Genomic DNA, 27793 nt, shown 5'->3' with positions numbered 1-27793 from the left:
AAAACAAATGAATTTATACTTTTGTGAAAGGCCAAATCATTTTAGATAGGCACGATAACAATATTTTATCTACCAAGAAATATTTGTTTACATTTTAAACATAAAAGGTACTTTAATTTCTTTTATGTAAATTGAGATTTAATGTTGGCATGACCATCTTCCTAGTGAGCTTGTGATCAAAATTCAAAACATCTGTCTTTTATGCAGTCCATTCCTTCATCGGAGTAGGGTACATAAAAGGCAAACCTAATGCCGGGAAAATAAAAATGATACATGTGTTGTTTCCCAACTGTCAGTTTAATAAAAATTTCAAAATGCTAGTGTTGAAATCATAATTATTCAGTTCGCACTCTGGTAAATCCTAAATGAAGTTACTAAAGTTACTTGTAGGGCACTATTTCATTAATATTGATTTCTGTTCCCATCAAATTACGTACTTAAAAAATTGTCTTCAATTCATCAACAATATCAATGAGCAATGTAAAGATTTATCTTAAAAAATGATATGTTGTTAATATATGACCTTTCCTTTGATTGATATAAAATGATCATACGGTCACAGACTTCATTTTTGATTTATTAGAAAAAACAGTAATTACATGTAACTGATGTATAACAAACATACTAAGTGGGTGACCATATTATTATTTTACATCATTAAAACATAAGTTTATCAGCCAGCAACATATACCTTCTAAGAAAAATCTTTTTGTATTGGGTTTAGAGAAAAGAGTTTTTATGCCCCTGGTCTGTGCGTCTGTTTGTCCTTCAGTTGTACGTTCTCCCGTTAGTCTGTTTGTCCGTCAGTTTGTCCCGCTTCAGGCTAAAGTTTTTGGTTGAGGTAGTTTTTGATGAAGTTGAAGTCCAATCATCTTGAAACTTAGTACACATGTTCCTAATGATATGATCTTTCTAATTTTAATGCCAAATTAGAGATTTCCCCCCATTTTCATGATCCACTGAACATGGAAAATGATAGTGTGGATCGGGCATCCATGTACTTAGGACACATTCTTGTTAGAGATAATTTTGACAAAGTTTGGAGAAATTTTACATACTTCCATACAAATGTTGAACTTAAGGAAAATGATAATTTATTATATTTTGGGGTAATAAAAGATCTGAAGCAATTTCATGAGGCAAGTACATTTGTTTTTGTTTTTGGGGAAAATCAAAATATAAACAAACTTTAAAAATTAATACAGTTTCTCAAGTTTATAAAGCTTATTAAAGCGAGACACTGATCTAAAAAAGGTATATATAGCACAAAGAATGCAGAAATAAGAAATTTCAAAAGGTCTATACTAGGAATTTGGAAATGCATACAAGGCATGATTTTATGTCTAAGGTTTGTTCAAGTTGGAGAAATTTGATTGAATTAATTTAACAATATTAGTTTAAATTGGATATCCTTCAAATATTTATTGCTTTGATATTCATTACTATGTCTAACAAGCCTTTTTTATCTGATATATGGTCCAATTTGTCTATCTAATTATTAGCATGTATACCATTAATTTAAATGTTAAGTATGGTTGATATGTATGTCGGAAAGTCAGCGTGAACACTGACAATTAGATGGTATAACAGCATACACTGGTAATAGATTGTACAGTAAATTGGGAAACAACTTATAATGTTTCTATAATAATTGCCTTATTACTTTGAAACAATGTCTGGGTCCCAAAGACATTTATATTTTATGTACATTACAGGCCTAGGGTTGCATGCAATTATTTAGCAGGAAGGTTGGATATCATTAAATGGCTTTATCACTTGAGAAAAAACATCATCAAATGCACTCATGTACGGAAAAAGTGCAAAAGTTATAAAGTGTCTGTCTGTCTGAATGCCACCAATAAGACTATAACACAATGGGAAAATTCATTACCGGGAGGTGTTCTAGCTTCAGCTGTCTGTCTGTCTGTCTGTCTGTCTGTCTGTCTGTCTGTCTGTCTGTCTGTCTGTCTGTCTGTCTGTCTGTCTGTCTGAATGCCACCAATAAGACTATAACACAATAAGAAAATTCATTACCGGGAGGTGTTCTAGCTTCACCTGGCCCCTAAACAAAAATTTGTGCTAGTTCAGTGAAAATGGATATCACACTAAACTCCAAAGCATATGAATGAACTAAAATTAAAAAACAAACAAGATTAACAAAGGCCACAGTCTAAATTGGTTGATCACATTTGGGGAAAAGGACACTCAGGACTGGATTGTGATTATAACTACCGGAACAAGGTTATATTATGCATCAGAAATTAAAAATGTGATAAATCATAAGACACATCAAAAATTACGAATGTTAACAGTGTTTTGGGTTATGTAGATAACTTTGTACTGGTTTTGTGTCTCTCTGACCTCTAAACTTCCTATCCAATCCATAACTTTGTTAGTACTTCTAAAAGTTAGTGGCTATTGGGCTCTTTTCACAAGAACTCTTTCCTCATATCTCAAATGAAAAGGAAGTTAATTTGTTAACAAAAAACTATTCCTATTTAATTCTGTCAGCTAAAATAGAACATTATTTGTTAAAAAAATAATCTTTTTGTGAAATCAGATACTAATTGGTTAGCAGTTTCATTCTTTTCACACTAAAGTTCAATGTAACCTTCTAACTGCAGCTGCTACAAAACTCTATTTTTAGGTCAGGGAATTCCCTCAGGTTTAATTTTTGTTGATTAGTATATTCCTAATGGACTTAATTGTTATGAACATTTCTGTGTTTTACAGGTTTTAAGAGAGAGGTTTGGTGTAAAGTGTTTCCTTGGCCTTACAGCAACTGCTACACTGTCAACAGCTGCAGATGTTGCAAAGCATCTTGGGATTGATGATATAGAAGAAGCTGTTGTTCGTGGTCCGCCAGTCCCTAAAAATCTATTTCTGTCTGTTTCTAGAGATGAAAATAGAGACGAGGTATGATATATCTTTTAAAAAGTCTCAAAGTTGACACATTTAACAGATAGAGAATAAAAAAGAACAGAATAGATATAAAAAAAGAAGATGTGGTATGATTGCCAATGATACAATATACTCTCCACAAGAGACCAAAATGACACAGAAATTAACAACTATAGGTCACTGTACAGCCTTCAACAATGAGTAAAGCCTAAACCGCTATAAAAGGCCCCAAAATGACAATGTAAAACAATTCAAACGAGAAAACTAAGGCCTTAATTATATACACATGAGTCCATGAAATACTGATAAAATTGAGAATGGAAATGGGGAATGTGCCAAAGAGACAACAACCCGTCCATAGAAAAAAACAACAGCAGAAGGTCACCAACAGGTCTTCAATGTAGCGAGAAATTCCCGCACCCGGAGGCGTCCTTCAGCTGGCCCCTAAACAAATATATACTAGTTCAGTGATAATGAACGCCATACTAATTTCCAAATTGTACACAAGAAACTAAAATTAAAATAATACAAGACTAACAAAGGCCAGAGGCTCCTGACTTGGGACAGGCGCAAAAATGCGGCGGGGTTAAACATGTTTGTGAGATCTCAACCCTCCCCCTATACCTCTAGCCAATGTAGAAAAGTAAACGCATAACAATACGCACATTAAAATTCAGTCCAAGAGAAGTCTGATGGCATATCACATAATCACAGATCATAAAACACAAATTTTATAACTATGTATATGTGGTCTTTGTAAAGTTTTCCCCCAGTACTTATACCTATACATCTTGCATATGGTCAGTTTTCTCTGTTCTCAAGGGTGACTTTTATGTACAGGTTTAACTGTAATTTATAATTAAAATTAAAGGAAAATTGAGCTTCTTGAATTGTGGAGGTTCAAACAAAACTTGTAATATTTTTTGCCCAAGCAAGCATCTCTTAGTTGGAGTTAATTAAGTTGGATTGCCTTAAATGTAACTGACAAATGCTTAATGGAGCAAATCCATTTAGGAAGCAAGCAAGATAATAAATTATTTATACCAATCTTACTGTCTTAGATAAAGATACACAAGTGAGAGTCTATTTCTGTGATTGAAATAATTGTTTCTGAATAGTGTGAAAACACCCATTTTCCTAATTTTATATAAAGTGTGTCCACTTTAACATTGAATTACTGAATATTATTGTCAGAAACCTTTTATTGGTGTGATGTATTCAAGACTTTATATAGTGATTTCTTTAATTTCAATGTTATTTACGAGTAAGAAATTATGGAGTGTTAAAGCTTTAGATAGTGAAACTTGGATTTTTGGTTCATCTATGGGATTCAAATACTGTATACCAACTTATTTTTGAGACTTTCGCCAATAGAAAAATAGTCCATGCTTAGCATGCATTTTGTGGAAAAGGTCTTATTTTAATTTCTCAGTTTCAAAAGTTGACTTATTGTACCACACTTGTATACATTTTACTTTTTCAAGGGATACTTCATTTATCTACAGTTGATATATAAAATAACCATTTTGTTCATATTTAAATACTGTTAATTCAGAAATTATTACCGTTACATGCATTTTTTATTAAGATTTTGTCATTTGAGGATAAAATGCATTTTAATTTTCTGTAATAATTATAAAAATCCTGATTAATTCATATAAAACATTTCAAAATGCGAGTTAAAATTATTGCGATTATAATCCTGCTGCATTTTTTGCAATAATATAAACATTGCAATAATTTCTGTCTTTACAGTATCAGAACATGAAGTGCACTTTCTTATTTTTATTTTTGATTTTTGTTTGAATTGAATGTTAGGATTTCCCATTATCAAACAAGGAAAATAGGTGGCAGTCTTGTCTTTCTATGAAGACTTATAATCAAGTTGTTAATGAAAATGAAGATAGATATAGACTCTCAGGATAAATTTCAATGTCAAACTTTCAGACATGAGAAGAAATTATGGAATCCTTGACTTTTTTGTCAGTCTTCTTAACATTAGTTTTATATGACTTTTTGAACTGTTTAAAAAAAAAGGTCACTGACCAGTTTTACATAATATAGTGTTTATAACGCAAATGTTGTGGGTTCGATCCCCACATTGGCCATATATTTTTCTGGTTTTTGTCCCTGATTAAAGAAAGCTCACTAAACTAGTATCTTAATGGGGCAGGTGTACTTTACGCCAATCTAAATTGACTAGGATTGTCAATTTTCCTTCAAAAGGTCAATGTTACTTAGATCTCCAGGCACTCTGGCTTCCTTCTTCCTCCACCAATAAACACTGACCACCACTAAATACTGTTGAAAGTGGCATTCAACAACAATCAATCAATCCATTTTCTGATGATGATGCATTTCACTTTTCTGTCCATCCATTTGTCCTTTCTGTTCATAAACTCACTTGTCCAAATTGACTCTTTGTACCAATATTTTAATGATTTGATATCTGGTGTGAAACTTTTTAATGATGAGTTGTACTATGGATTAAATTTTCAGATTTGTCAGACTGTCATTTCATATGTGACAATAATTTGTCAAAATTTTATTCAACCTTCTGAGAAAGAAATTGTTTATTACACATTTGTCATTAAGGAATGATTTGATATTTGGTTTGAAATTGCATAAGTTTTACCATGTAAGTGAGTTTCATATCTGCAGAGGAGTGAATATTTGTTTGATCATACTTTAATTGTTTGTGCCCACTGAGCATGAAATTTTCCATCAATGTGTAATCACTAGTGGGGGTATACTTTGCACGACATTGTCTACAACTTGTTGGTTAATATCAAAATAAGAAGATGTAGTATGATTGCCAATAAGACCACACCAATTGACATAGACATACGCAACAGTTAATTAGAATTATTTGTCAACCAAATGTCAAGATAATTATAAAAGTTGACCAACTTTATAGAACCTACTTCTAATATGCATGTGAAGTTCAATTTGTCATTGTTCAAAATATGTCTCAAATATTTGCCATTGGAATTAAGACAAACAAAGACAAAAATCTTTCTATATTTTTGTTTTAAGAGAAAAATTACCAATGACAATTCACTATCATATCATGGAATAGAAAAGTATGTTTTGTCAATGTTATGATCTAAATTGATCTGTCAAGCAACAGTTTTATTGGTATCCCTTTTTAGCTCCCCTGGCCCAAAGGGCCCATTTAAGCACACTAACTAAATTTTGTCTCATTCAAATGATTAAAAACTCACATACAATGCTAAGAACCATAACATGCAGACAGCTTTTAGATTTGGGTTATGAGTCATTAACTATTCTGGAGTTGTGCTTTTTTTTTTTAAATTGAAGATTGCGAAGCGTGAGTGGTGAGATTTATGTCCTCAGACACATTTTTGTTAGTTTTCATTATAAAAAAAATGTTTCAAGAAGCAAACTATTAAATATTCTAAAGCTTGCATTTGTTCATTTTTGAAAGTTATCTTTTTTTTGTAGTCATTGATAGGGTTGTTACAAGGTGACAGATTTTCAAATTGTGAATCTATTATACTATACTGCACTAGACGTGATACCACAGAAAGACTAGCAACACTAATACGTACAAGTCTGCAGGATCAGAAGGGAGAGAACTGGACTGGAGATCGTACAAAGAGAAAAGGTAAGGAATGCAATAGAAGGATGCTTCTCTAATTATTGTGCTATTTTCACATTTCCTGACCGGTGTGAGAAAAATATTTCTCCTCACTAGTGAAAAATCTGTTCTCGGCAAATGATTAGTCGAAATTTGATTATGACGTCAAAATGTTTTGTTTTCTTCTCAATTTTCCTATTGTGACGTCATGAAAAAAGGCGACCTTGCCTGATGACGTCGCATATAAAGAGCACAATTTTCTGAAAATCTTTGAAAAAGAACGATAAAAAGCATTAGAGAAACAGATTCCGACACTATAACTCGTGTATTACGATATTTCTCCACTCTCGACAGTTAAATTTTATTATTTAAAGGGCTCGGCAAGCCTCGCGCTTTAAATAATAAAATTTAACTGTCTCGAGTGGAGAAATATCGTAATACACTTGTTGCAGTGTAAGAATCTATATTTTTCAAATTTTAGTGCTATTTTCACATTTCCTACACGGTGTGAGAAAAATATTTCTCTTCCCTAGTGAAAAATCTGTTCTCGCCAAATGATTGGTTGAAATTTAATTGTGACGTTAAAATTTCTTGTTTTCTTCTAAATTTTCTTATGGTGATGTCATAAAAAAAGGCCACCATGCCTGATGACGTCACATTATAAGTACACAACTTTCCTCAAATTTTCGAAAAAGAAGGATAAAAATCATAAGAGAAACAGATTCCATCACTGTAACTTGTGTATTATGATATTTCTCCACTCTCAACAGTTAAATTTTAATTATTCAAAAAGCTCTGCAAGCCTAACTTTTAAAATAGTAAAATTTAACTGTCTCGAGTGGAGAAATATCGTAATACACTTGTTGCAGTTGTGGAATCTATATTTCTCTAATTTTTGTGCTATTTTCACATTTCTTGACTGGTGTGAGAAAAATATTTCTCCTCACTAGTGAAAAATCTGTTCTCGGCAAATGATTAGTCGAAATTTGATTACGACGTCAAATGTTTTGTTTTCTTCGCAATTTTCCTATTGTGACATCAGGGAAAAAAGGCGACCTTGCCTGATGACGTTGCATATAAAGAACACAAGTTTCTGAAAATCTTTGAAAAAGAATGATTAAAGTCATCAGAGAAACAAGATTTTGACACTATAACTCATGTATTACGATATTTCTCCACTCTCGACAGTTAAATTTAATCATTTAAAATGCTCGGCAAGCCTTGCGCTTTAAATAATAAATTTTAACTGTCTCGAGTGGAGAAATATCGTAATACACTTGTTGCAGTGTAGGAATCTATATTTCTCCATCATCACTAAATTAAATTCATGACAATGATTCACATTTAAAAAATGACTTAAAGTTTCCAATGACAATTGAGAATGGAAATGGGAAAAGTATCAGAGACAACAATCTGACCAAAGAGTAGAAAACAACAAAAGGCCATTAATGAGTCATCAATAAATGCTTTTAATAAACCCTGTTATGCAACCTTAGGACTAGTTTGGACCATAATGAGGAAAACTGCAATGACATTACTGCAGCAGTCTCAAAAACAAATTTTAGTAATACCTTCATAAAATATTTTAAGGAAAAATATAGGATTTTCTTTTACAAAACAATCTTATGTAAATTCTGCTAAGATGTTCTTCAAATATGCACCCGCCATTTGACAACTTGCTAATTGTTTTAGCATTTATCATTACTTAAATGTAGTATTTCATGTAACATCTATTATAAACTATTCCTGATAAGATTAACCAGCATTACCTGTTAGGGGTACTCAGATGAGATTAACCATCATTATCTGTTAGGGGTACTCTGATGAGATTAACCATCATTACCTGTTAGGGGTACTCTGATAAGATTAACCATCATTACCTGTTAGGGGTACTCTGATGAGATTAACCATCATTACCTGTTAGGGGTACTCTGATAAGATTAACCATCATTACCTGTTAGGGGTACTCTGATAAGATTAACCATCATTACCTGTTAGGGGTACTCTGATAAGATTAACCATCATTACCTGTTAGGGGTACTCTGATAAGATTAACCATCATTATCTGTTAGGGGTACTCAGATGAGATTAACCAGCATTACCTGTTAGGGGTACTCTAATAAGATTAACCGGGTACTCAGATGAGATTAACCAGCATTACCTGTTAGGGGTACTCTAATAAGATTAACCAGCATTACCTGTTAGGGGTACTCTGATGAGATTAACCATCATTACCTGTTAGGGGTACTCTGATAAGATTAACCAGCATTACCTGTTAGGGGTACTCTGATAAGATTAACCATCATTACCTGTTAGGGGTACTCTGATAAGATTAACCATCATTATCTGTTAGGGGTACTCTGATGAGATTAACCATCATTACCTGTTAGGGGTACTCTGATAAGATTAACCATCATTACCTGTTAGGGGTTCTCTGATAAGATTAACCATCATTATCTGTTAGGGGTACTCTGATAAGATTAACCATCATTATAATTACCTGTTAGGGGTACTCTGATGAGATTAACCAGCATTACCTGTTAGGGGTACTCAGATGAGATTAACCAGCATTACCTGTTAGGGGTACTCTAATGAGATTAACCATCATTACCTGTTAGGGGTACTCTGATAAGATTAACCATCATTACCTGTTAAGGGTACTCTGATGAGATTAACCATCATTACCTGTTAAGGGTACTCTAATGAGATTAACCATCATTACCTGTTAGGGGTACTCTGATAAGATTAACCATCATTACCTGTTAGGGGTACTCTGATGAGATTAACCAGCATTACCTGTTAGGGGTACTCAGATGAGATTAACCAGCATTACCTGTTAGGGGTACTCTAATGAGATTAACCAGCATTACCTGTTAGGGGTACTCTGATGAGATTAACCATCATTACCTGTTGGGGGTACTCTGATAAGATTAACCATCATTTCCTGTTAGGGATACTCTGATGAGATAAACCATCATTACCTGTTAGGGGTACTCTAATGAGATTAACCAGCATTACCTGTTAGGGGTACTCTGATGAGATTAACCATCATTACCTGTTAGGGGTACTCTGATAAGATTAACCATCAGTACCTGTTAGGGGTACTCTGATGAGATTAACCAGCATTACCTGTTAGGGGTACTCAGATGAGATTAACCATCATTACCTGTTAGGGGTACTCTGATAAGATTAACCATCAGTACCTGTTAGGGGTACTCTGATGAGATTAACCAGCATTACCTGTTAGGGGTACTCAGATGAGATTAACCATCAGTACCTGTTAGGGGTACTCTAATGAGATTAACCAGCATTACCTGTTAGGGGTACTCTAATGAGATTAACCATCATTACCTGTTAGGGGTACTCTGATGAGATTAACCAGCATTACCTGTTAGGGGTACTCTGATAAGATTAACCAGCATTACCTGTTAGGGGTACTCTGATGAGATTAACCATCATTACCTGTTAGGGGTACTCTGATAAGATTAACTATCATTATAATTACCTGTTAGGGGTACTCTGATAAGATTAACCATCATTACCTGTTAGGGGTACTCTGATAAGATTAACTATCATTATAATTACCTGTTAGGGGTACTCTGATAAGATTAACCATCATTATCTGTTAGGGGTTCTCTGATAAGATTAACCAGCATTACCTGTTAGTGGTACTCTGATGAGATTAACCATCATTTCCTGTTAGGGGTACTCTGATAAGATTAACCATCATTATCTGTTAGGGGTTCTCTGATAAGATTAACCATCATTACCTGTTAGGGGTACTCTGATAAGATTAACCATCATTACCTGTTAGGGGTACTCTGATAAGATTAACCATCATTATCTGTTAGGGGTACTCAGATGAGATTAACCAGCATTACCTGTTAGGGGTACTCTAATAAGATTAACCATCATTACCTGTTAGGGGTACTCTGATGAGATTAACCAGCATTACCTGTTAGGGGTACTCAGATGAGATTAACCAGCATTACCTGTTAGGGGTACTCTGATGAGATTAACCAGCATTACCTGTTAGGGGTACTCAGATGAGATTAACCAGCATTACCTGTTAGGGGTACTCTAATGAGATTAACCAGCATTACCTGTTAGGGGTACTCTGATGAGATTACCTGTTAGGGGTACTCAGATGAGATTAACCAGCATTACCTGTTAGGGGTACTCTAATGAGATTAACCAGCATTACCTGTTAGGGGTACTCTGATGAGATTAACCATCATTACCTGTTGGGGGTACTCTAATGAGATTAACCAGCATTACCTGTTAGGGGTACTCTAATGAGGTTAACCATCATTACCTGTTAGGGGTACTCTGATGAGATTAACCAGCATTACCTGTTAGGGGTACTCTGATAAGATTAACCAGCATTGCCTGTTAGGGGTTCTCTGATAAGATTAACCAGCATTACCTGTTAGGGGTACTCTGATAAGATTAACCAGCATTGCCTGTTAGGGGTTCTCTGATAAGATTAACCAGCATTACCTGTTAGGGGTACTCTGATAAGATTAACCATCATTACCTGTTAGGGGTACTCTGATAAGATTAACCATCATTATCTGTTAGGGGTTCTCTGATAAGATTAACCATCATTACCTGTTAGGGGTACTCTAATAAGATTAACCATCATTACCTGTTAGGGGTTCTCTAATAAGATTAACCATCATTACCTGTTAGGGGTACTCTGATGAGATTAACCATCAGTACCTGTTAAGGGTACTCTGATGAGATTAACCATCATTACCTGTTAGGGGTACTCTGATAAGATTAACCATCATTACCTGTTAGGGGTTCTCTGATAAGATTAACCATCATTACCTGTTAGGGGTACTCTGATAAGATTAACCATCATTACCTGTTAGGGGTACTCTGATAAGATTAACCAGCATTACCTGTTAGGGGTACTCTGATAAGATTAACCATCAGTACCTGTTAGGGGTACTCTGATAAGATTAACCATCATTACCTGTTAAGGGTACTCTAATGAGATTAACCATCATTACCTGTTAGGGGTACTCTGATAAGATTAACCATCAGTACCTGTAAAGGGTACTCTGATAAGATTAACCATCATTACCTGTAAAGGGTACTCTGATAAGATTAACCATCATTACCTGTTAGGGGTACTCTAATAAGATTAACCATCATTACCTGTTAGGGGTACTCTGATGAGATTAACCATCATTACCTGTTAGGGGTACTCTGATAAGATTAACCATCATTACCTGTAAAGGGTACTCTGATAAGATTAACCATCATTACCTGTAAAGGGTACTTCGATAAGATTAACCATCATTACCTGTAAGGGGTACTCTAATAAGATTAACCATCATTACCTGTTAGGGGTTCTCTAATAAGATTAACCATCATTACCTGTTAGGGGTACTCTGATGAGATTAACCATCAGTACCCTTAACTGATGAGATTAACCATCATTACCTGTTAGGGGTACTCTGATAAGATTAACCATCATTACCTGTTAGGGGTACTCTGATAAGATTAACCATCATTACCTGTTAGGGGTACTCTGATAAGATTAACCATCATTACCTGTAAGGGGTACTCTAATAAGATTAACCATCATTACCTGTTAGGGGTTCTCTAATAAGATTAACCATCATTACCTGTAAAGGGTACTCTGATAAGATTAACCATCATTACCTGTTAGGGGTACTCTAATAAGATTAACCATCATTACCTGTTAGGGGTACTCTGATGAGATTAACCATCATTACCTGTTAGGGGTACTCTGATAAGATTAACCATCATTACCTGTAAAGGGTACTCTGATAAGATTAACCATCATTACCTGTAAAGGGTACTTCGATAAGATTAACCATCATTACCTGTAAGGGGTACTCTAATAAGATGAACCATCATTACCTGTTAGGGGTTCTCTAATAAGATTAACCATCATTACCTGTTAGGGGTACTCTGATAAGATTAACCATCATTATCTGTTAGGGGTACTCTGATAAGATTAACCAGCATTGCCTGTTAGGGGTTCTCTGATAAGATTAACCAGCATTACCTGTTAGGGGTACTCTGATAAGATTAACCATCATTACCTGTTAGGGGTACTCTGATAAGATTAACCATCATTATCTGTTAGGGGTTCTCTGATAAGATTAACCATCATTACCTGTTAGGGGTACTCTAATAAGATTAACCATCATTACCTGTTAGGGGTTCTCTAATAAGATTAACCATCATTACCTGTTAGGGGTACTCTGATGAGATTAACCATCAGTACCTGTTAAGGGTACTCTGATGAGATTAACCATCATTACCTGTTAGGGGTACTCTGATAAGATTAACCATCATTACCTGTTAGGGGTTCTCTGATAAGATTAACCATCATTACCTGTTAGGGGTACTCTGATAAGATTAACCATCATTACCTGTTAGGGGTACTCTGATAAGATTAACCAGCATTACCTGTTAGGGGTACTCTGATAAGATTAACCATCAGTACCTGTTAGGGGTACTCTGATAAGATTAACCATCATTACCTGTTAAGGGTACTCTAATGAGATTAACCATCATTACCTGTTAGGGGTACTCTGATAAGATTAACCATCAGTACCTGTAAAGGGTACTCTGATAAGATTAACCATCATTACCTGTAAAGGGTACTCTGATAAGATTAACCATCATTACCTGTTAGGGGTACTCTAATAAGATTAACCATCATTACCTGTTAGGGGTACTCTGATGAGATTAACCATCATTACCTGTTAGGGGTACTCTGATAAGATTAACCATCATTACCTGTAAAGGGTACTCTGATAAGATTAACCATCATTACCTGTAAAGGGTACTTCGATAAGATTAACCATCATTACCTGTAAGGGGTACTCTAATAAGATTAACCATCATTACCTGTTAGGGGTTCTCTAATAAGATTAACCATCATTACCTGTTAGGGGTACTCTGATGAGATTAACCATCAGTACCCTTAACTGATGAGATTAACCATCATTACCTGTTAGGGGTACTCTGATAAGATTAACCATCATTACCTGTTAGGGGTACTCTGATAAGATTAACCATCATTACCTGTTAGGGGTACTCTGATAAGATTAACCATCATTACCTGTAAGGGGTACTCTAATAAGATTAACCATCATTACCTGTTAGGGGTTCTCTAATAAGATTAACCATCATTACCTGTAAAGGGTACTCTGATAAGATTAACCATCATTACCTGTTAGGGGTACTCTAATAAGATTAACCATCATTACCTGTTAGGGGTACTCTGATGAGATTAACCATCATTACCTGTTAGGGGTACTCTGATAAGATTAACCATCATTACCTGTAAAGGGTACTCTGATAAGATTAACCATCATTACCTGTAAAGGGTACTTCGATAAGATTAACCATCATTACCTGTAAGGGGTACTCTAATAAGATGAACCATCATTACCTGTTAGGGGTTCTCTAATAAGATTAACCATCATTACCTGTTAGGGGTACTCTGATGAGATTAACCATCAGTACCCTTAACTGATGAGATTAACCATCATTACCTGTTAGGGGTACTCTGATAAGATTAACCATCATTACCTGTTAGGGGTACTCTGATAAGATTAACCAGCATTACCTGTTAAGGGTACTCTGATAAGATTAACCATCATTACCTGTTAAGGGTACTCTGATGAGATTAACCATCATTACCTGTTAGGGGTACTCTGATGAGATTAACCATCATTACCTGTTAGGGGTACTCTGATAAGATTAACCATCATTACCTGTTAGGGGTACTCTGATAAGATTAACCGTCATTAACTGTTAAGGGTACTCTGATGAGATTAACCATCATTTCCTGTTAAGGGTACTCTGATAAGATTAACCATCATTACCTGTTAAGGGTTCTCTGATAAGATTAACCATCAGTACCTGTTAGGGGTACTCTGATAAGATTAACCATCATTACCTGTTAGGGGTTCTCTAATAAGATTAACCAGCATTACCTGTTAGGGGTACTCTGATAAGATTAACCATCATTACCTGTTAGGGGTACTCTGATAAGATTAACCATCATTACCTGTTAGGGGTACTCTGATAAGATTAACCATCATTTCCTGTTAGGGGTACTCTGATAAGATTAACCATCATTACCTGTTAGGGGTACTCTGATAATATTAACCATCATTACCTGTTAGGGATACTCTGATGAGATTAACCATCAGTACCTGTTAGGGGTACTCTGATAAGATTAACCATCAGTACCTGTTAGGGGTACTCTGATAAGATTAACCATCATTACCTGTTAGGGGTACTCTGATAAGATTAACAGGGATGATTCCAGGTGTTTTCAAATGGGTCTCTTGAACATCAAATTGGGAATTTTTATTCTAATTGGGAATTTTTTAAGCATAAAATCTAAGATGAAATAACATTATTTTCCTGTAAAAACGGAAAATGTATATTATTAAGTTTAACCTGTACACTAATGTTCATGTAAGTTGTAACATTTTGAATAATTCTGGATGGGCTACTGTTATTACATGAATATCATTGAACATGATGTACTAGTCTATCAACTTATAGCTATATTTACCTAAGCCTATTACAACAACATATATTTCAGCTAACATAAACCACTGAAAAAAATCATTCATCGGGTATTTTTCAACAGCAGGTCATCTCTAAATTCTAAATCTCTCTAAATTTACCTTGATTCAAATGGATTTCAAATTGAACTGGTCAATTGTCGAATTCAGAAAAGCAATTACAAAAGTTCATATACTTAATTGATAAGATATTTAAAGCATTGAACCGGTGATTATAAAATTATTTGGATCATCTTCAAATCTTTTGAAATAGTTCCATTATGATGACATCGTATTTCATGAATGGTCTATCATCAACATTATTTTCAAAAAACGCTCAAACTTTTGTTTTTTGAGGAAATAATTTCTTTTACAAAACAAGTTTTCATCATATTATAAAACCGGCTCTGCTGGGCGATCTGCTTTTAAGAGATCGGCGCCCATTAAACTTTATCCATCAATGTTAAATCAAAATTTGAATTTGCTCTCTGCTGAGGTCTGCTTTGATACCCATTTTTATCAACCTGCTGGATACTCCCATAACATATTAATCAATTGAATTCGGCTGCTTAAATTGTTTGCCACATGTTGACATAATTAAATCGTTGTTAATAAAATGCGATCGTAAACAGCATTTTCATCTGGATTTTAAAACATTTTGACAACAAACTATGAACAATTATAGTTGCCTAAATCGGCGACAGAAACTTTTCCGGAAATATCGATTTTTATTTTATTTTCCTGAATTGGGAATTAATTTTCATGTACATATTTTTGGGGCCGCTGGCCGATTTAAGGGCCGCTAAGCGGCCCTAAACTAGATAGTGGAATCATCCCTGATTAACCATCATTACCTGTTAGGGGTACTCTGATAAGATTAACCATCATTACCTGTAAAGGGTACTCTGATAAGATTAACCATCATTACCTGTTAGGGGTTCTCTGATAAGATTAACCATCATTTCCTGTTAGGGGTACTCTGATGAGATTAACCATCATTACCTGTTAGGGGTACTCTGATAAGATTAACCATCATTTCCTGTTAGGGGTACTCTGATGAGATTAACCATCATTACCTGTTAGGGGTACTCTGATAAGATTAACCATCATTACCTGTTAGGGGTACTCTGATAAGATTAACCATCATTACCTGTTAGGGGTACTCTGATAAGATTAACCATCAGTACCTGTTAGGGGTACTCTGATGAGATTAACCAGCATTACCTGTTAGGGGTACTCTGATAAGATTAACCATCATTTCCTGTTAAGGGTACTCTGATGAGATTAACCATCAGTACCTGTTAGGGATACTCAGATGAGATTAACCAGCATTACCTGTTAGGGGTACTCTAATAAGATTAACCAGCATTACCTGTTAGGGGTACTCTAATGAGATTAACCAGCATTACCTGTTAAGGGTACTCTGATAAGATTAACCATCGTTACCTGTTAGGGGTACTCTGATAAGATTAACCAGCATTACCTGTTAAGGGTACTCTGATAAGATTAACCAGCATTACCTGTTAGGGGTACTCTGATAAGATTAACCATCAGTACCTGTTAAGGGTACTCTGATAAGATTAACCATCAGTACCTGTTAAGGGTACTCTGATAAGATTAACCATCATTATCTGTTAGGGGTACTCTGATAAGATTAACCATCAATACCTGTTAGGGGTACTCTGATAAGATTAACCATCATTTCCTGTTAGGGGTACTCTGATAAGATTAACCAGCATTACCTGTTAAGGGTACTCTGATAAGATTAACCATCATTACCTGTTAGGGGTACTCTGATAAGATTAACCAGCATTACCTGTTAAGGGTACTCTGATAAGATTAACCATCATTACCTGTTAGGGGTACTCTGATAAGATTAACCATCAATACCTGTTAAGGGTACTCTGATGAGATTAACCAGCATTACCTGTTAGGGGTACTCAGATGAGATTAACCAGCATTACCTGTTAGGGGTACTCTGATGAGATTAACCATCATTACCTGTTAGGGGTACTCTGATAAGATTAACCATCATTACCTGTTAGGGGTACTCTGATGAGATTAACCATCATTACCTGTTAGGGGTACTCTGATGAGATTAACCATCATTACCTGTTAGGGGTACTCTGATAAGATTAACCATCAGTACCTGTTAGGGGTACTCTGATGAGATTAACCATCATTTCCTGTTAGGGGTACTCTGATAAGATTAACCATCATTTCCTGTTAGGGGTACTCTGATAAGATTAACCCTTTCCTCCATAATGACGCCTTTTGACGCCTCCCCCTTTACTCCATAATGACGCCTTTTGATGCCTCATTTACTATCTCTGATGAAACGCATTTTTACTGAGTAATCCGCGTCAGATTTTACCAAAGTTGTATCCAAAATAAGAAGTATAAATTCGTTAATAAATGGTGTTAATTGTGTTGATGAAATAATTGTTTATCAACGTGAATTATAATTTTAAACTTGTTGTTTTCTTTTTTTTTAACGCCGTCGCCATTTTGTCTCACTTTTTGTTGACAACTTTTCAAAGCAGCCGAAATCGAATAATAATACGATTTCTGTCATGAGTTATTAATAAAACTGTCAATTAAATACACTATCTTCATTTTGTACGATATAGTTTGAAGTGAATTGAGTGCTGGTAAGATTTTTTGAATTTCTAAAATGATGAAGATCAAGTCGATGTGAGTCCAAGTTTAAAGCAACAAGAAAATTGCAATCAAATGCTCTATAAAACGTAATTGTGCTTAAAATAACATTTGGAATATCAGGAATTCATTTAAGAAATGAAAGATATGCAGTGGATGTCATACCGTTCTGTTTTCCCGACACATTTTGGACAAGAAGTTGATACCGTGTAAAATGTAAACATGTGAATTCTTTGGGGAATCCCTTTTCAGACTTCCGGCGATTACGCATCAACGAATCATACAGTGGGCGGGAACATATAACTATTATTAAACAGAAAAAAATAAACCTTTCATTGCATTTTTATGATATATCTTATGAAAATTGAATCATTTAAGCCTAAATAAAAAATTCTTGAAAAATTTAACGTAAATAACCAGTTTTTAAAGCAATTGCTTTTATGTCGTCGCGTATGGCCATCTTTGTGACCCAGATCAGAGACTCCGCCCAGATCAAGCCATAGTATTTTGTTAAACAGGCTCCTGGTCAGTCATTCTTTAACACCTATGTATGTTTTCTAATGCAATACATAGCTTGAAACTTTAAAAAAAAGTTAGTGGATTTAAGAAGTTTCAGAATATGTTCTTGTAGATGTATTTTTGTATTTAAAGGGTCAACCGTTTGACTATCAAATAACATAGAAGTCCGAGTGAAAAAAAGTACATTTTTATAAATGCGATTCCGTTTTCCGCCGTTCGTACGATGTTTCAACAAAATATGGATTCATTTCAGTTGTTGATTTAGTATTGAAAATTTAACTGAATTATCTCCTAATAAATACGGTTTTATATGTTTAATTTGTGTTTCTTTAAGAGGTCAGGTGCTCTTGTTCATTCATAAAATTATCGTTCATTCATACATTTATCGTAAAATCAAAATCACTACACAGGTTAATGCGTAGTGTCAAATTATTACCTGTAATCTAAAAATAGACAAACTTTATTTGCGCAATTAATTTAGCGGAACGAAACCCTTGTTGAAAACACAACAATAAGTTCGTTTTCCTTTTCTGTCAAAACTCCGTAATATTTATCGATCACCTTACTAATGAAATGGACCCGTCCAAACGTAGTAGATGCCAAGTCGGTCCAGATGAAGAGATATTTACAATTTGGAATTTTCTAGTTATTAATACATAGATTGAAAAAAGTACGTCTTTTTAAATATCATGATCAAAACTGGGTTTGCATAACAAATGTCAGATGAAACCATTATCCTCGTCTTTTCAGTGAACAAGTCTACTACGTTTGTTGACACTCGACGGTCCACCGTGTTAGCAATTTTATTTCACATGTTTTCGAAATATTGAAGATCATTTTTTGCAATGTTTCCTGAAAATTGATAAATATCAAAGCAACGTAGAGCTGTTTGTTCTTGTTCGTATAATAAAATTGAGAATGGAAATGGGGAATGTGTCAAAGAGACAACAACCCGACCATAGAAAAACATACAACAGCAGAATTAATGTCACCAACAGGTCTTCAATGCAGCGAAAAATTCCCGCACCCGGAGGCGTCCTTCAGCTGGCCCCTATACAATATATATACTAGTTTAGTGATAACGATTTAATGTCATGTTTGTCTGTGATGACCCCCCTTTTCGGGATTGCATGAGAATTGTAGTTATCTTGTACCCACATGCACTTGTTTCTATCCATAGGAAGGTCGACTATCCATATAAAACTATTTATATGGATAATCGACCTTCCTATGGATAGAAACAAGTGCCTGTGCTCGTACCGCATCAGAAGGACACATATCAACTGAGCAATAATGTTTGGAACTTAGTTTTAAAAATGATGACAAAGTAACATTATGAAAATATTTTTATTAAGCTGAAATATACATTTATTCTTTACATGTTTATGTCTTGTAAGATATTTGATTTCTTTCCCGTTTTTTAACATTTGCGTCTGGAAAGTTGAAATGTTTTAACTTAATCATTTGTGTTAATGGTTAAATATAAATTAATAACTACCAGGGGATAATCCATGATGATTTCTTTTTGAGTTATATGTTTCAGCACATGTATATTTGACCCCAACCTTAGCCTGGTAAACGTGGTGTCTCCTTGTGAAATATAAAATATATTAAAAATGACTTTCTGCTAAAGTCTTTTATTTATATAAAGTTAAAACCTTCTTACTTCTAACTAGACAACACTCATGTCAGGTTTAATTCTTGTATATATGTGGATGAAAAATAAAAGTCCCCAAACATTAACATGACAGCAATTGCTTTTACAGCCTTTAAGGCTTTGATTCAACTTTTTCTTCTCGGACTTCAAAACCCCGCCCACAACTCGGAATTAACAAAGTAGTACCCCACTTGCACCGCTGTTTTTGTATAAAAAAGACGAAATCCATTTATTCTCGTACTTTATTTCAATAAAAAAATCCATACAGTATTCCGTGAACTTCTATGTTCATGATATATCATTTTGCCAAAAAAAATACACAGCTTTTACTTTTGTGTACTTGGAGATTCATTTTGGGTAATAAAACATGGCCGACTGAAGAAATGGATATTTTCCTTTCTTCCCAATCCTCGCAATTTTCGGGATTCGGATTATCAGATTTGGAGGACGAAAGTGAAAGTCCGGGTTCTGTTAGCCCACCTAGTTCAGTGAGAACATCAGACTTATCATTTGATGAAGAATCTGATGGAGCTTCAGATCTTTCTGACAGAAACCCTGATTCAGATATTGAGGAAGACAACGATGAATTGCCGGACAGTGATGGCGAGTTTGATTCACAGCTAAGTGAAATACCTAGCAGCCAACTCACTAGTACATCTGATGAGGACTTTTGGTCAGAACAGCTGGAGGATATAGATATCCCAGATTTTAGTGAAATGACTGGTCCTGTGCACATGTTGCCATTGAACGCACAAGCTGTTGACTTTTTTCAGTTGTTTTTTGAAGAGGGATTCTTTCAACATCTAGCAGAGCAAACCAACCTGTATGCACAACAAACTTCTGAAAATGACCAGCATTGGGAAGAGGTAAACAAAATTTATCATATAATCAAATATTGAGATTGGTGTATGATTCATGTCTTATAAATGAAACTGTCCCCATCAATCTCATCTTTTTCTTTAAAAATCTTCTATGAACCTTGGAAAAAGTGATGGTGGGGAGTCAAGAAGATGTCTTCTCTATAAGTAGAGTTTAATAGAGGGTTATGTTGATAATGTTGATAATTTTTGAGGCAAGTGCTGGTATTATAAGGGGTAAAATAATGTACTCATATCTAAGACCTGGGGCGGATCCAGCCATTTATAAAATGGGGAGGTTGGGTTCAGACTACATGTCCTGATTCAGATGTATTCATCATCACACCAAAAAATTAAAGGGTTCTGCTTTTCCAGGAATGAGTTCAGTATTTAATACTTTTATATGGCAAATATATTCTAAATGCGCACCATATTACATTATATATATATATTACATGTTCTTTTTCTTATCTTTTCTGTATCAATTAAATCCATGTATAATACTTCTCATAAATTTTTGTTCATGACTTTCAGTTTTGGAATTAAAATACTGATGAATACAAGGACAAACAAAGGTTATTTCAAATAAAACATGCATATTAAATCCATTCAATATCTAAATACCACAACTCTTTATTACAATAAATCTGAGTATAATTCTAATTTAACAGGTTACTACTGCTGAAATTAAAGCATTCATTGGAATCAACATTTTGATGGGAGTGATGCAGCTGTCATCATACAGACTGTACTGGAGTTCAGATCCCTTCTTAGGAAACACTGGCATAAGAAAACAGATTCTCAAAACTATATCAATATATACATGTCAATAACAATCAAACAACAGTACCAAGGGACAGTGAAGGTTTCGACAAACTACAGAAAGTAAGACCAATGATCAACATGGTAGAGCATACTTTCAAAGACCATTACAAACCAAAACAGAATCAAACTGGATGAAGCAATGGTTAAATACAAGGGAAGATTCTCAATTAAACAGTACATGCCAGGTAATATATTATTTCTACTCAATTAAATTCTCTCCTTATTGTGCTTTTATCTTTATATATGCGGTATAGCTTTGCTTATTATTGAAGGCAGCTTGGTGATGTATAGTTGTCAACACATTTCTCACTTAGTCCAAGGTGGAGAATTGTCTCATTGGTAATTATACCACATTTTGATTTAACATATTTTCTTTTTGACCTGGTAAAAAATACAAATAGAATGTAAAATGACAAAAGATGATTTTTCTTATTAGGAAAACCAATCAAAAGAGGCATGAAAGTCTGGATGAGGTCAGACTCTACATCTGGATATTGTCATCAATTCAATGTATACATGGGCAAGGACGATCCAAACAAAGGGCCAAAACTAGGGGAAAAAGTGGTGAAACTGCTATGCAAGGATCTGAAATGGAAAGGACACCATATATATATGGATAGGTAACTACATAATTACGTTAAAATAAGAAAAACAAAAATAAATCTAAAGTGTACATTATTACCTTGTAATACATGTAATATGCCAACATAAAACAACAGAATATTGACCATGTGATGTTGTATACATCATATGTTGAAAACAATAAATGAAATATGAAAAAAAAAATAGATTGAAAATAAACAAGGCCATAAACATGGACTTAAAAAATAATTATTAATGATTGACCTGATTTTTCGGGGAAAAAAATCAAAAAAACAAAAAATATATGTTTTAATGTTCATTTTCAGATACTTTACATCAGTACCATTGTTGAGATGTTTGGAAAGAAATGGCATGTATGGATGTGGTACAATAAAATGCACATCAATTGGTCTTCCAGATGACATAACAGATCCCCCGAGGATGGCGCGAGGAGAGAGCATTGCCCGCCAGAATGGAAATTTGGTAGCAACTGTGTGGCAAGATAAGAAAAAAGTTAGTTAGCAGAATATAGTATTTACAAATGTACTTGTTTTATTGACATATGAGGAAAATTTATCAGTATACATTTAAAATAAGATAAGAATTCATTTCAATCTAACTAAAAAACCAATCATAAAGAAAATTTTAAAATTTGTTTTTAAGTTTACTATCTATTTGTTAAATCTAAAACTATACCTAAAAAATTTTTTTTTGCAAGATAAGGTTATAAAACATGACATATATGTATTTACAGGATTTGTTGCTCAAAGTTCGATGACTTCTTGTCACTTAGAATGAAGAACAGCAATAATGATATTTTTTCTAGTTGTTTGGTCTGTTGTTGTACTTAACTGTTTCTATTCTGAACAATCATTGAATTAACAAACTTCTTTTCAGGTACATTTCCTGTCTACAAATTCTAATCCGTCAGGTGAAGGCTCCACCTTCAGAAGAGAAAAGAATGGTAATGGAGTCGAAATCGATAGGCCACCTCCAGTTGAAGGTTACCATAATTATATGGGAGGTGTGGATAGGAACAACCAGTTGCGTGCCAAAACACCAGTTGGTAGACCCGCTAAAAAATGGTGGAAATATTTGTTTTTTTACATGATTAATTTATGCATTACAAATGCATATATAGTATTGAGTGAATCAGTCGGGTATCCGCCACGAAAGAAGAGATATTCTTTGTTGGATTTTAGAATTGAAATTGCAAAGCAGCTTATTGGAAATTTTACCAAAAGAACAAGGAAAACTGTAAACAAGCAACCGAATAAAGATCATATCATTGTTCGTTTAAATAGAAACAAAAGAAGGTGTAAATGGTGCACAAAGCAGGGTGAAAAAAAGCGAAAAGAAACTGTCTATGGCTGCATAAATTGCAACATTCACTTATGTAAAGAATCATGCTTTGGACAGTATCACGAGGAACATGGATTACCATTTAATTAAAATAATAGATAACAAAACAAATTTATATTGATTTTTTTTGTGCTATTTCATGGCCGTCATAGTGAATGAAATGAATTTTTTTTAAGCTGTTTTCTATGGACTGTTGTTCAATTTTCATATTTTAAACAAATTTCTCTTACTTGCTATGGATGAAACTTGTTGCTAGGGAAACATAGTATGATAAAGCATCTCTTAATATTTCTTATATATGTAATATAACAGTCAACAAATATAAAAAAAAAAAAAATTTCATCACAATTTTTTGTTGTTGCTAGGGAAAGAAATCTGTTGCTATGAAGAAAAATTGAGACATAAAGCACATTAAAAAGTTAACATTCAGGTTATTCATAGTCGGTCAAACATTTAATGGTTTCCAGAAGATTTAACTGCTGTTACAAGTGGCTATCCTTATTTTAGCATATTTTCATACTTGTATCTATAAAATTGTTACCATGGCAACCAAATATATGAAAAAAAAATTTAAGAAAGTAAAGTGCTTATTTTGATTTATAACTGACCAAAATTATATATATATAGCTGGTGTAATAAAGGCACAGTCAATATTTCATTAAGTAAGCTTATTTTCAACATTTTATTGAAAAATCCTATGCGAAACAGGTATGTAAAAAAAAAAATTTCATGGAGGAAAGGGTTAACCATCATTTCCTGTTAGGGGTACTCTGATAAGATTAACCATCATTTCCTGTTAAGGGTACTCTGATAAGATTAACCATCATTTCCTGTTAGGGGTACTCTGATAAGATTAACCATCAGTACCTGTTAGGGGTACTCTGATAAGATTAACCATCATTTCCTGTTAGGGGTACTCTGATAAGATTAACCATCATTTCCTGTTAGGGGTACTCTGATGAGATTAACCATCATAACCTGTTAGGGGTACTCTGATAAGATTAACCATCAGTACCTGTTAGGGGTACTCTGATGAGATTAACCATCATTACCTGTTAGGGGTACTCTGATAAGATTAACCATCATTACCTGTTAAGGGTACTCTGATAAGATTAACCATCATTACCTGTTAGGGGTACTCTGATAAGATTAACCATCATTACCTGTAAAGGGTACTCTGATAAGATTAACCATCATTACCTGTTAAGGGTACTCTGATGAGATTAACCATCATTTCCTGTTAGGGGTACTCTAATGAGATTAACCATCATTACCTGTTAAGGGTACTATTAACCATCAATACCTGTTAGGGATACTCTGATGAGATTAACCACTATTACCTGTTAGGGGTACTCTGATAAGATTAACCATCAATACCTGTTAAGGGTACTCTGATAAGATTAACCATCAGTACCTGTTAGGGGTACTCTGATAAGATTAACCATCATTACCTGTTAGGGGTACTCTGATAAGATTAACCATCATTTCCTGTTAGGGGTACTCTGATAAGATTAACCATCATTACCTGTTAGGGGTACTCTGATAAGATTAACCATCATTACCTGTTAGGGGTACTCTGATAAGATTAACCATCAGTACCTGTTAGGGGTACTCTGATAAGATTAACCATCAATACCTGTTAGGGGTACTCTGATGAGATTAACCATCATTACCTGTTAGGGGTACTCTGATAAGATTAACCATCAGTACCTGTTAAGGGTACTCTGATAAGATTAACCATCAGTACCTGTTAAGGGTACTCTGATAAGATTAACCATCAGTACCTGTTAGGGGTACTCTGATGAGATTAACCATCATTACTTGTTAGGGGTACTCTGATAAGATTAACCATCAGTACCTGTTAGGGGTACTCTGATAAGATTAACCATCAGTACCTGTTAGGGGTACTCTGATGAGATTAACCATCATTACTTGTTAGGGGTACTCTGATGAGATTAACCATCAGTACCTGTTAAGGGTACTCTGATAAGATTAACCATCATTTCCTGTTAGGGGTACTCTGATTAGATTAACCATCATTTCCTGTTAAGGGTACTCTGATGAGATTAACCATCATTACCTGTTAGGGGTACTCTGATAAGATTAACCATCAGTACCTGTTAAGGAGTACCTGTTAAGGGTACTCTGATAAGATTAACCATCATTACCTGTTAGGGGTACTCTGATAAGATTAACCATCATTACCTGTTAGGGGTACTCTGATGAGATTAACCATCATTACCTGTTAGGGGTACTCTGATAAGATTAACCATCATTACCTGTTAGGGGTACTCTGATAAGATTAACCATCATTACCTGTTAGGGGTACTCTGATAAGATTAACCATCATTACCTGTTAGGGGTACTCTGATAAGATTAACCATCATTACCTGTTAGGGGTACTCTGATGAGATTAACCAGCATTACCTGTTAGGGGTACTCTGATAAGATTAACCATCATTTCCTGTTAGGGGTACTCTGATAAGATTAACCATCATTACCTGTTAAGGGTACTCTGATAAGATTAACCATCATTACCTGTTAGGGGTACTCTGATAAGATTAACCATCATTACCTGTTAGGGGTACTCTGATAAGATTAACCATCAGTACCTGTTAGGGATACTCTGATGAGATTAACCACCATTACCTGTTAGGGGTACTCTGATAAGATTAACCATCAGTACCTGTTAGGGATACTCTGATAAGATTAACCATCAGTACCTGTTAGGGGTACTCTGATAAGATTAACCATCATTTCCTGTTAGGGGTACTCTGATAAGATTAACCATCATTACCTGTTAAGGGTACTCTGATAAGATTAACCATCAGTACCTGTTAGGGGTACTCTGATAAGATTAACCATCATTTCCTGTTAGGGGTACTCTGATAAGATTAACCATCATTACCTGTTAGGGGTACTCTGATAAGATTAACCATCATTACCTGTTAAGGGTACTCTGATAAGATTAACCATCAGTACCTGTTAGGGATACTCTGATAAGATTAACCATCAGTACCTGTTAGGGGTACTCTGATAAGATTAACCATCATTACCTGTTAAGGGTACTCTGATGAGATTAACCATCATTTCCTGTTAGGGGTACTCTGATAAGATTAACCATCATTACCTGTTAGGGGTACTCTGATAAGATTAACCATCATTACCTGTTAGGGGTACTCTGATAAGATTAACCATCATTACCTGTTAAGGGTACTCTGATAAGATTAACCATCAGTACCTGTTAGGGATACTCAGATGAGATTAACCATCATTTCCTGTTAGGGGTACTCTGATAAGATTAACCATCAATACCTGTTAGGGGTACTCTGATAAGATTAACCATCATTTCCTGTTAGGGGTACTCTGATGAGATTAACCATCAGTACCTGTTAGGGGTACTAGCTGTTGATTCTATTAGTGTTTATGTTCTAAATTCACTGTGTTCAAACGAACATAAAGTATTTATGTGCTAAATCTCTCTAGATTTTAAGGAAGCATATACATCTGAGCACATTCAGATATGTACCTTTATAAGATAAAGGCATAATAGAAAACTAAATACATATTTAGGTACTGTTAGGCGCAATGACATACATATCTGAGCCCATTCAGATATGTACCTTTATACGACAAAGGCATAATAGAAAACTAAATACATATTTAGGTACTGTTAGGCGCAATGACATACATATCTGAGCACATTCAGATATGTACCTTTATACGATAAAGGCATAATTGAAAATTAAATACATATTTAGGTACTGTTAGATGCAATGACATACATATCTGAGCACATTCAGATATGTACCTTTATACGATAAAGGCATAATAGAAAACTAAATACATATTTAAGTACTGTTACGTGCAATGACCATCTCAATTTTTATAACTATAGATCCAGAGATCACAATATTTCTAATATCAAACATCATTAACAGTTCATGTTTTGAATACGGAAACCATGCATCTAGGAAAACAAATCACGGTTTCCAAACATCACACAATCAACAATACCAGTAAAAGACAGCAATCAAACATCTACAAAATATATACAAAACACAATAATTCTATACATACAACTTCAATACATTAAAATAAACAGAATTCTTAATGAAAATTAAACTTTAATACAAAAGAAACGTACGACAATGGTCACTGCCTAAACCTCGATAGCTAATCTCGTGCAAACTTTCATTATATACTGACCGCCAAAATCCGTTAACTACTATTGTGAAAACACAATAGAATAAATAAC

The 27793-nt window shown here is 34.4% G+C and overlaps 1 protein-coding gene across 1 annotated transcript in view; it reads left to right on the top strand.

Annotated features, from left to right (window-relative positions):
• Nucleotides 1–27793, top strand: part of LOC143078879 (ATP-dependent DNA helicase Q4-like) — a 210982-nt gene that overhangs the window by 55260 nt on the left and 127929 nt on the right. Inside the window, exons 13-14 of the mRNA XM_076253901.1 lie at nucleotides 2734–2916; nucleotides 6367–6529. Of these exons, the coding sequence (XP_076110016.1) occupies nucleotides 2734–2916; nucleotides 6367–6529 (346 nt within the window). The remainder of the gene's footprint in view (nucleotides 1–2733; nucleotides 2917–6366; nucleotides 6530–27793) is intronic.

Source organism: Mytilus galloprovincialis, chromosome 6 (assembly GCF_965363235.1).
Source record: "Mytilus galloprovincialis chromosome 6, xbMytGall1.hap1.1, whole genome shotgun sequence".
Taxonomy (NCBI): domain Eukaryota; kingdom Metazoa; phylum Mollusca; class Bivalvia; order Mytilida; family Mytilidae; genus Mytilus; species Mytilus galloprovincialis.
The sequence above is the reverse complement of the archived record's forward strand: the minus strand, read 5'-3'. Positions and strand labels throughout refer to the sequence as shown.